The following is an 11456-nucleotide window of genomic DNA, read 5'->3' on the forward strand; positions in this document are numbered from 1 at the left end:
TGTTTCACCCAAAGGAACAGTTATTACATATTTCAAAATGGTTGCAGGGTATTATATGATTTGCGCAATAAATTTCCCTATATAACTCATGATACAGGTATATTAATGCCTTTGAGTTCGCAGGTGTTTGTGGTCAGGCTGAGTGGAACCAAATTGTTTTCCAAAGTTACATCAAGAAAATTCCTCCCTTTCTAAACACACATTCACTTTACTTGCCTCAGGTAAAACCACCTGCGTTTATTGATGTACTCCTTGGGATAATTTTTTAAAACATGAATGTGGCTTCTGTTTCTTAAATCCACATGAAAGGCATCTTCTAAGGCCCTGTCCCCTGAGGTAGGCCCGTAGAAACCCCCAGTGGCTGGCTGGCAGGGCTTGCCAGTTTTCAGCTCATGCATCTAGAACAAGGAGTTGGTGGAATCTGAATACCACATAGTGAGAGCTGGACAGACCCTGGGGAGGTTCCAGGTTTACAGGGGCACAGCAAATGCTGGCTTCCACCAGAAGGATATGGCAGAGTCCGTCTACTGTCACATTATGGGGATCATAGGGGATCGAGGTGAGGGTCACACAGCCAGAAGTGTGAAGGGGTTTGGTACAGAGAAAGCACGTCTGGCAGAGTCCAGAAAGGGCTGGGCAGGGGACTCCTGAGCTATGAGGGCCAGAGGGCTTTCTGGGATGGTCCCCCTGTGCTCCTCAGTTAGCTTTTCTTGGCTCTTTGTGACACAAATACTTCTCTTGGCCTCATTTTATACTCAAAGGCCTTTGTAGGAGTGATTTTCTTTTGAAAATTATAGTAAAGAGGATTAGATTAGAAAAGGATTTCAATAACAACATATTCACAATGTGAATTTGTATCCTTTAAACCAGATTAGAAACCTTTTAGCAGGGCTTGATTGGAAAGTCTAACTGACTTCTAAATGGGATAAAGCAGTTAAATAATGATATTGTCTAATGCGCATGTGACATATACCATGTGCCAAGTACTGCTCTGAGCCCTTCAGCATATGTTCATTTATGCAACCCATATGGAGAGAGTATTGCTGGCCCCGTTTTACAGAGAGCTTAAGTCACCAGCCCTAGGTCACACAGGTCCCAAGTCCTAGGCTGTTCAACATGATGCTGTGCTGCCATGGTTGGAGGGTGGGGGAGAGTGCTGGTCTAGCTGAAGGAAAGCATTGTGTTTTGGTAGGAGACCTTAACAGCGTAGAGCAGATGGGCCAATGCAGGGAGCCCAGAGCAGCGGCTGGCAACCACTATGCATGGAGGGCCTAACCTGCCCACCGTACCCACCATCTAGGCCTCTCACCTTCCTTTGCAATTCCATAGGAAAATGAGAATTTCCTTGATTGTGTTCAGGTTTGTCTTCACAAAGCATCTAGATACCCCTGTCTGTCGTGCTGACCTTGGAGACCAGGTCTTTCATTCAGCACCACACCTTGCAAAGTGTGGCCACAAAGAGACAGATACTAGCTACTGAGGCTCAGCGAGCTCTGGAAGAAGATGCTATGGGTGCATTTCCCAGTGCCTGGGAGAGTGAAATGACTGAGAGCCACAGCAGGCCTCTAGGATTTTGAGACTAGAGGGTAGAACGGGTCCCACAGCATCTGACCACTCATTTTGCACATCCAGAAACTGACACCCAAGAGATTAAATCATGATAGACAGCATTCACCGAGAGCTTACTATATGCCATGCACTTTGGTAGACAACTCACATGTATTCACTCATGTATTCCTTCTAACAACCCCACTACCTAAGTACTGTCACTATCCCCGTTTTAGTGACAAAGATAGAGACGCCCAGAGATTGTTACCTCCAAAACAGCTTACTGCTTAGAAGGTGAGGGGCTGGAAGTCCAGCCGTGGCTTTGCATCCTCAGGGTCAGGCAGAAAAGGATAAGAATCACCACATCTGTCCCCAAAGAAACTGACAGGCCCACCAGAAGCCAGTGACTGGCCCAGCGTTGCCCCAGGGTTCCTATAAGTCCCCCGAACTGGCTCCCATATCCACCTGGTACATCCACCACTATGCCTGCCACGTGGCAACAGACGAAGGGAGGCACACAGGTTTGCAGTTTAGACAGCATTGGACGCCATCCTGAAACCTGGTACAAGTCAGTGTTGTCAGCAGCCTTGACATGACCTAATTGTCCTGGGCCCTGCCAGCCTCCTTAAGTAATAGTGACCTTGTAGTTGTCTGGGAAATAGGCCTTTTGTTTTTTAAACACAGAGGCGGCTCTCCATTAAAACTCCTGGCTGTTAGCAAACCTCTCTCCTCAGCCCTTTGCACCTTTCATCCTTGAGGCACCTGCTTCTCTTCCTCTAGGGACTAGGTATTTTTCAGGTGGAGTGGAAGGAAATTAGAGCCAGCATCTGATCCCACTCCTGACTGCAGTGGAGGGCGGACATGGAGCTATCAGAAGTAACAATTACAAAGAGGCCTAAGAGGAGGTGCCCCACCTAAGTGCCTTATACCACAGGCCCTCAAGTTGGGGAGGAAACAAGAAAAGCTTTGTTCCCAAGGAACAGTCCAGGAATGAATCACCCCAAACCACTAGTTAATTTTGTTTAGGAACAGTTTCAAAGCATAAAAGGGACCGTGGATTTAAAAGGTCAGGGCCAGGGCCATATTTTGTCATTAGAAAAATTCAAGAAAATGCCACCACCCAAGAAAAGCTGAGTAGTACCTGAATTAGCCAAAGTGAATTGGCGCCTGCATGTTTTAGTAATTACATGTTTTCCTTAAATACTGTCCTCTTAAGTAACTGTTGAAGTTAACAGAGCGGATACTTTCAGACTCAAAAGTGAAAGTTTTATTCTCTTAAATAGCCTTTGTCTTGCCTAATTAAAGGGACCATAAGCGATTCTGTGTCAGCAGCCAGCACGGCCCCCTGCTGTGGATGAGGTGGTCCTGCAGGGAGCTTTTCCTGGCACTTCCGCCCTTCCCAGAGCTTTGCCCCCTCCCCCTGTTTTCTGGCCCGGTAGGTCTGGAGTGCAGCAGGTGCCTCCTTGTGTTTTGAGGAGTAGCCGGGGCCGAGAACTGGTGTTATGTCATGTGTGAGGCCCTGGGCTGGGCTCCGGGTCCAAAGGAGGACAGCTGCCCTCCACAGAGAGAAGACAGGCCCCCTGAACAAGTGTGAGAAATGTCCTTGAAGAGCCAAGTACTGGGGAACTTGGTAACAGGAGTGAGGAAGTAAGAGAAGGTGATTCAGTCTGCCCTGAGGTATCAGATTGCTAGGAAGATGCCTGGGGTTTTGAGGGACCACGTGGAATTCTGCAGCCAGGCAGGAAGCTAGCCTGTCAGAGCAGAGCTGAGGTGGGAGATGTCATGTGGCCAGGGCATGGATAACAGTGTGCCCTAGACCTGATCTGTAGGGCCAGCGGGCAAGGCCAGCATGAGGCATTCTGGCATGACCAGCACTTGAGATCACTTTGACCAAGGACTGGATAACAGGTTGGAGGCAAGTGAGAAATGGCGAGGGTAGAATGTGGACAGTAGGGGAAGGGCTGAATACAGCAAGCGCATGTGCGGGGGCGAAACTGGTGGACTTAGGAAGGGGCGCGTGTGTGAAGAGCGCCTGCATAGAGCACAGCTGGGGTACTTGGAGGGGAGGGGTCCTGGGTGGGAAGGAGGCTGCTGGGGAGACCCTGCAACTCATTTCCGCCCTAGGACAGTGGCAACAAGGTCGGGCTGTTGCATGAAGTGCCAGCAGAGCCCATGGTGGTCAGCTGCCTCCCATAACCATTGTTTCCCTTGTGTTTTTGGTTTACTAAGCAAGTGATAAGCCAGATCTTCAGTCGATTCGGAGCCTCCAGAGGCTTGCTTGTATTTATCCCTCCCACTCCTGCTTACAGAATGCCTCAGAAAATATTTGTGGATTTGATGGCAGCTTTAATCAATACGAAAGAAAGAATAACTGGAATGCCTTTGCAAAGTTACATTCCACACAGTTCCCACCCTCAGGAAGCTCAGAGTGACACAGGAAGTTTGGGATGGGCACAGTTTATTACAAGGCAGAAAGGGACGGCTGGGCGCTACTATCCTAAGATATTTTCAGAAAATGGTAGGCCAAGGATAGGAATATGAGAAATAAGTTTGAGCTTAGGGGCCAGGGTAGGTGTCCTGGAGAAGTGGGGCCTGCGGGATGCATCGGGGAGGAAATGCAGGACGCCCCGACTCCCTGCACATTCCGGGAGTTGAGTGGACACACGAGGACAGGGCTGTGGGGGCCTGCGGTGAGGGCAAGGAGCTGTTCCTGTCCATTCTCTGTGCTGAGTTTCAGGAGCTTCCATCCTTTTCTTTGGCCCATATCAAACGCAAGAATGGCTGGGAGAGCAACTGTCTGTGCCAAGCTCACTCAGCTCCAAGAAGCTCCCATGTATCCCTGGTGTCAGGGCACCCGTCCTCACCCAGCCTGAGCACTGGGAAACACGCTCCTCTGGCTCTGGGCCTCTGTCCCTGTTGAGCAGTGGAGCGGCCAGGGGCATGGCTCTGAAGTCAGAGGGGCCCAGAGGCAGCTTGGCCAAGCTGCCTACCTCTCCTTCCTCTCCAGACCCTCCCCACACCAGATCCTTCTCCATATTAAAAAATAGATATAGTCCTTCAGTATAGTTCATGGGAGAAAACAACAAAAGAATTTTCTTAATAATGGTACTAGAGTCAGGACATAGGCCGCGGGAGCCCAGGGGAGAGCAGGTAGGTAGATACAGCTACAGCCATAGCAGTCAGCTTGTACCCCTGGAGTGCAGTCGTTGAGATGGAGAAGTCAATTACCAGGCAGCACAGCTGTTTTTTAAAACTTTCTCCTGAAAGCAGGGACGTTGTTCACACTAATGCTCACGGTCATCCAGCACCGGCTGCCACGTTGCTGCAGCTGGAAATGGGGGCTTCGGCAGTGATTCCTGGAGCATAGGTCCTCTTTCTTGCTAGACTCTTGCCTAAGTTCACTATGACGTCATCCTGAGTGTGTTTGTTTCCTCACAGTTTGAACAGGAAAATCAGCGACTAATTGGTGAAATGAACAGCTTGTTTGATGAAGTGAGGTATGTTTGTTAAGTTTGTAGCTCCTCTGTGAGCTGATAGCCTGCTTTACAACTTTTCCAGGAACTAGGAACTTTATTTACCTTGGTGCCCAGGCATCCACATGGGGCCCCTGGGCTGGTGCAGCCCCCCTCAGCCATTTTGACAGGGCTGGGGTGGGCATGTGGCCTGAATCCACAGCTCCCTCAGCTTGTGGGCCTGTGGGTTACCTCCTGCCACTGCTGCGGGGGGCCAGGTGCTTCCCATCCCGAGAGATGCAGGAGTGACTACAGATTACCTGCGTGTAATTTCCACCACCATTCGGGCTGTTTCCACGCAGCGACTCTGAAATGAAATGGGGCCGTCGTGAAGGGCAGCTAACCAAGGGAAGCCCTCTTCTGCGAATGGCTCCACTGGGGTCCGCCTGCTCCTGTACCCACCAGGGAGTCAGGAATGCAGAAGGCAAGGCCTTGGTCACCCACACGTGCACCCATTGGCCTCTAGTTTCTGTGGGAAGTCTTGGAGCATGCTGAAAGTAAGGCCCAGGACTTTGCAGAGCCTGTTGTATTGTGGACATGTCCCCCAAATAAAATCAATCCTGATGCTGCACTCACACAGCCTGAGGACTTTCTCAGTGTAGGTGTCAGCCTCCAAGGGGCTCTTCACCTGCCCTCAGAGAGGGCCCTCCTAGTCCTCCTCTGACAGCCTAGCTTTCACTCTGCGCCCCGCTACCGCCCCCGCCCCACTACTCCCCCATGCCCAGATACTCACTGGCTTTTCTTCCCACATCTCCTCCCCTGCCCCCTGCCACTGTGATACTGTTGGGATTCATCTCTGCTTCCACCTGGCCAGGAGCTCAGCTCCCACCACTTTTTGCCTCCTGCCACTTCCTGTCGCTGCTTTGTGCTGGAACAGCAGTTGACTTCAGCCTGGGCCAGCTTCCGTTTCTAAATAGATGGGCCCCCCACCCTCCCCACAGGGTAGCCCATGCTGCCCCTGACACCGGAAAGATGGCTAGCCCAAGTGTTTCAGATCCGACAAAACACTCCGTTGCCAAACCAAGATATGGCATTTTTTAAATGAATCAGAGGAGCTTTTTTCTTGGAACAGGGAGTTGGTTTGAAGGTAAATACACTTTTTTCTTTAACCTGCTGAGCAGTAACAAAGCTGGATCATCAGCATATTCTGACCTTCTGAATCCCCACCATGTGTTCCATGGTGATGAGGCTAGGCAGAGAACTTACTGGAGACTGCTTTCTGTAACTGGGGCATAACCAGGCCCTCTCCAGTCCCCGAGCAGTGACACAGAATGCAAAGGGCACTGCACACACCCACCTCTTGGGACTGAGGGTCAGTTAGCATGGTAGAGTGGACTTCCAAAAAGACCAGCGTGCTAGGCTACGCCAGGAGACAGGCAAGGTGACCCGGTAAGGAGAGTTCGCCTTCCTCTCCCATCTCCTCTTCCCCCAGCCGACACAGTGTGCCCGCTCTGTCTCTCCCACCTTCACATAGAAGATAGGATTTCTTCAGAAATGTGTAACAGTCCTGTTAGATTACCAAGTGCTAATAGTTAATATGTAATCTATTCTTTTTATGAAGGCAAATCGAAGGGAGAGTGGTTGAGATTTCCAGACTCCAAGAGATATTCACGGAAAAGGTTTTGCAACAGGTAAAAAAACAAAAACAAAGTGGCTGTACGTTTTAACTTAAAGGGGAATGTACTTGAGAGTGCAAGACATTTTTCCCGAAGGCTGCTGCTCTACGCAGCCAGGAGCAGAGCCATGTGTTGCTAGCAGGTGTGCGTGTGCAGAGCTCCTCAGGGAAAAGCTCTCACTACCCAGAGCTGCCTCTGCACATGTGTGATGGAGGAGGAGCTCCTCACAGGGGACCCACTGACCCTCCTCCCATGCAGTGGCACGTGGGAGGAGAGTCCAGGCCTGGCAGTCAGGGTTCTGGAGGTGCTGGGTAAGCTAGGTAGCCCCCACAGGCTACAGTTTCCCATCTATAGAATGGAGTCACTCCTGCAGGGTTGTTCTCTGTTTGAGAGGTAACTACAGAAGCACCCAGCATGATGCTGACGGGCAGTTGCTTTTCAGTCGGTAGGGTTACAGGAGCTCAGACCCAGGCTTCTCACAACGCGAGGTCCATGCCACCTCAGGGATGGTGTCTGCATGGGAAATAGGATTGTTCTTTTCAAGTGAATTTTCTGAAATTCTTCCAGCCAATAACTGGCAAAACTTTTTGAGACCTGATAAATTTGCCCTTTTATTTTTAGCACCCAAAGACTATGGGAACGTTTGAAAGACAAAATTTTCTCCCGTATGTTAAACTGGGCTACTTGACTTAAGATACTTCACTCACAGAATGACTTTCCATAAACCACACAGCCAGAGTGAAATCATTGTAAATGAGGTACATTAAGTCTAACAGCGGTTTGGAAGTTCGGGTTCATAGGAGTTGCCCTTTTTAATAACACTACCCCGCTTCAAACCTCCCAGCAGCTCCAGGGGGCCCGGGAGGGGTGTGCAGAGCATAGGCAGAGCCTTGCCTTGGCTCACCGGGAGTTTTTCTTTTTTTTTTTTTTTTTTGGAGATGGAGTCTCGCTGTGTCGCCCAGGCTGGAGTGAGTGCAATGTTGCTATCTTGGCTCACTGCAACCTCCTCCTCCTGGGTTCAAGCGATTCTCCTGCCTCAGTCAGCCTCCTGAGTAACTGGGATTACAGGCATGCCACCACACTGGCTAATTTTGGTATTTTTAGTAGAGACGGGGTTTCACCATCTTGGCCAGGCTGGTCCCAAACTCCTGACTTCAGGTGATCCACCTGCCTTGGCCTCCCAAACTGCTGAGATTACAGACGTGAGCCACTGTGCCCGGCCCACCGGGAGTTTCTAAGTCCTGAGGAACAATGTGTCTTTCTTGTTTTTTTCATCAGTGTTGCATTGTAGTTCATACTGATTCTCTCATTGGAACCTTGGCAGTGGTCACTTAGCTCACACTTCGAGATTCTCTAAAAAGGGGTGATGATAAGGCAAAGCCATCCCGGTAATATTCACTGCTGGGAATCAGAGGCCACATGCTGCCTTCCTCCCTACAATGTGTCAGTCAGGTTTCTCTCAAAACCCACACTAGCATTCATTCTGCCCCAACCCTGTTAGGAAGCAGCTTCACCACCACCGAAAGGAGGAGAGAAGCAGGCACTCCTGCTTGTAAGGACGTCTAGCACCATCTCTGCTCCTGCGGGGCCAGACGCCCCCTGTGTTATCCCACGCTTCTCAAGCTTTTCAAGGCTTTGTTTGGAGTAAACGTTTTCTGTAAGCGTCCTGCATCCTATTTTGATTTTTAAATTTTAGCCTGTTTTTTAAGAGATATGATAGTAAAACACAAAGCACTATTTTTGAAGCTAGCATATGTATTTTGAAGCACATACATTTTAAAGCTTACTTCTGCGGACTTGAGAAAGAAACCAGAGACTAGAAGGGAAGCCCCTGGCATATGGTGGCTGCTCCACAAACAATAGCTCTTCGGTTTTTGTCCCTGTCACCGGCGAGTGGCGCAGGAGGGATGGTAGGTGCGGCGGAAGGAGCACTGCAACAAGATGGGGTCTCAGCCCTGCGCAGTGGCTTACGCCTGTAATCCCAGCACTCTGGGAGGCCGAGGCGGAAGCATGGTGTGAGCTCAAGAGTTCGAGACCAGCCTGGGCAACATAGGGAGACCCCCATCTCTACAAAAAAATTTTAAAATTTAGCCAGGCATGGTGGCACAGCTACTTGGGAGGCTGAAGTGGGAGGATCATTTAAGCCCTGTCTCAAAAAAAAAAAAAGTCTCATCTCAGTCCTGCCACTTGGTTGCTGTGTGATGTGACTTTGGGCAAGTTAGTAAACTTCTCTGAGCCGTGAGTTTCCCTTTCATAAAATAGAGGTAATACTTCTTGGTGCTGTGAGGATTTGTGGCTATGCAAGTAAAGCCGTTTGCCCTTGGTGACAGCTACTGTTCTTGTCATGATATACGCTTCAGGGAGGAGGAAGTGGCTGTGTAAGTCAAGCATCCCTAAACTTCAAAAGGTGAAGTCCTAAGTGCTCCAAAATCTGAAACTTTCTGAGTGCCAACATGATACTCAAAGGAAATGTTCGTTGGAGCATTTTGGATTTCAGGTTTTTGGATAAAGGATACTCAACTTGTATTTATCTTTTCTTCCACAGGAAGCTGAGATTGATAGCATTCACCAGTTAGTTGTGGGGGCAACTGAAAATATCAAGGAAGGCAACGAAGACATAAGAGAGGTAGGCACTGTTTTGGTTCCCCAGGTGCAACGTGGCACAGCACTGAGTCCCAGCAGCGGGTGTTAGTCTCGCCGGCACAGCTGCCCAGGAGCCTTGCTGGGCAGAGCTCACAGGGCTGATCACAAAATTGTGTGACCGTGAGGCCATGGTCCGTTCCAGCGGAGCTGCGTGTGTTCATGAGACCCACCACCCGTCGCCCACCTCCGGCTGCTTTCTAGAGGCAGTGGCTCACCAGTCTCCAAAGGAGCAATCCAGGGTGGGTGGGGGTACTCCTGGCAGGGTCAGGCCAGCTCCCCATGTCCAGGGATGCACATGGGTAGACGAGCTTATTGGCCCCCACCGAGGGGTCAGAGCCTGGCACTTGCTTACAGAGGACACTACAGCCATCCTGTTGGGGGGACTATTTCCCGAGCTCAGTCCTCAGGGTTGGGTCACCACAGACATCGTTACTGGGAAACACAAAGCTTGCGGTCACACTCTGCTCGGGGCCTTTAACCCTGGGACAGAAGGGAGTGATTCCGAGGGTTGTGTTGAGGGAGAATTGTGCAGGACCCAAATGATGGCCAAACAGAGGGAAATATAACCCATTTGTCTTCTGGTGGATCTCAAACCCAACTTTTGGTTTTGCTTAGTAATTAAACCATCTATTCAAGGTAAGCACAGATGGAACGACACCCATAGTTACAGCCAGGATCAGGAGAGCACATGGGAAGAGTGGGGAATTTCAGGGCTGCTCAAACCAAAATCCTGTGTGATAAAAACACCTGTGCTCCCGTCCCTGCCCAGGCCATTAAAAACAACGCTGGCTTCCGTGTGTGGATCCTCTTCTTCCTCGTGATGTGCTCCTTCTCCTTGCTCTTCCTCGACTGGTACGACAGCTAGCCTGGGCCACGGGGGCCCAGCACGAGAGTCCTCATGGGCGGCCACAGACTGCGTGCTTTCATGTACCTCCGGTGCTGGAGCATGGTATGACCAGCTTTTATCACAGTGCCATTTGAAGGGAAAGGGGTTCAGACAGACAGACGTATTCCCCAAAAAGGGATACCCCAGGCCGATGGTGTTCAGCCCATTTAGCAGCTGAAAAAGAAAACAGTGCACACCAGTGGGAGGCAGCCTGTGTAGCCCTCATCAGGCAAGACGGACTGAATGCGGGAGCTGGCGATTAGCTGCTCCTAAACTTGAGGCTGCCTTGGTAGGGGGGCTGCTCCAGTAGCAGGGGCACAGCAGGCCTCGAGAGCCCCTAATTGTCTCAGAGTTCAAAGGAAGACTGACCTTTCCCATCCCGGTAGCTTCAGGGAAGAACATACTTAATAATGTCTCTCAACAAATGATTACTTCTTTGTTTCCTTGTGGCTTCTTGTCTGTCTGAGTCAACCAATACACAGACTTACTGGATTATAGAAGAGAAAATTCACATCTGCCTTGTTAATCTAATAAATATAATTACAGCCCCTTAATGTGTTGTCAATGAGTCGAAGTTGAGAAATTCAGTGGCAGCCCAGCCATCGCCTATCAGGGAAGAAATGCAGGGGAGACTGGGGCCCTCAGTGAGGGGCTGCCTGGCGTGACTCCTCCAAAGAATGCTGCCCCCAGAGCAGGCAGGGGGTGTGGGAGGGCCAGTTTCCCACCACTGGGTCCAAGGAGCCTTTGTTCAAAGGAAGAAGTGGGCCATGGAAGAACTGGCCTGCTTCTCTTGTGCCTGTGCTTCTGACCTCCGGGAAGTGTAAACAGGAACACCTATGTGTAATTGAAGGCGTGAGACAGCTGTATAGAAAGGATCCCAGCGCCCACATGGGCATGAGACAGTCTGCACTGCGCCTGGTGAAATGCGTGTGTGTACAGACAGTCCACTGGGCAGCACACGTGTCCTCGTGTTCTTTATTTGCACAGAGTGAAATGTCAGAAGTTACATGTAAATGAATTCACAGTCAATAAAGTCCACGTCTACCGGGAAATACAGGCTCGGACTCTGCACTGTGCGCACATGGGCTTCACTTGTCTCTATTCAGATGTGCAGGGAAGCTTTGGCACTGATGATTTATTGCTCGAGTCATTTTTCACAGCTTAACAACGCCCTTCTCAGCACATGCCTCTGTGATGCACACCGCTGTGCCAAGGTCACGGTCTGTGTCTCCAGACACCCTTGATGAGAAA

General features: G+C 50.2%; 1 protein-coding gene across 3 annotated transcripts in view; it reads left to right on the forward strand.

Annotated features, from left to right (window-relative positions):
- Positions 1 to 10759, forward strand: part of STX18 (syntaxin 18) — a 123056-nt gene extending 112297 nt beyond the window's left edge. For 2 of the 3 annotated variants that reach the window (NM_001131413.1, XM_024245682.3), the window contains 4 exon segments: positions 4987 to 5045; positions 6622 to 6691; positions 9222 to 9302; positions 10089 to 10759. In NM_001131413.1, coding sequence (NP_001124885.1) covers positions 4987 to 5045; positions 6622 to 6691; positions 9222 to 9302; positions 10089 to 10184 — 306 coding nt within the window. In that variant the 3' untranslated portion in view covers positions 10185 to 10759. 3 annotated transcript variants of the gene reach the window in all.
- The last annotated feature ends 697 nt before the right edge of the window (positions 10760 to 11456 follow it).

Source organism: Pongo abelii, chromosome 3 (assembly GCF_028885655.2).
Source record: "Pongo abelii isolate AG06213 chromosome 3, NHGRI_mPonAbe1-v2.0_pri, whole genome shotgun sequence".
NCBI lineage: Eukaryota > Metazoa > Chordata > Mammalia > Primates > Hominidae > Pongo > Pongo abelii.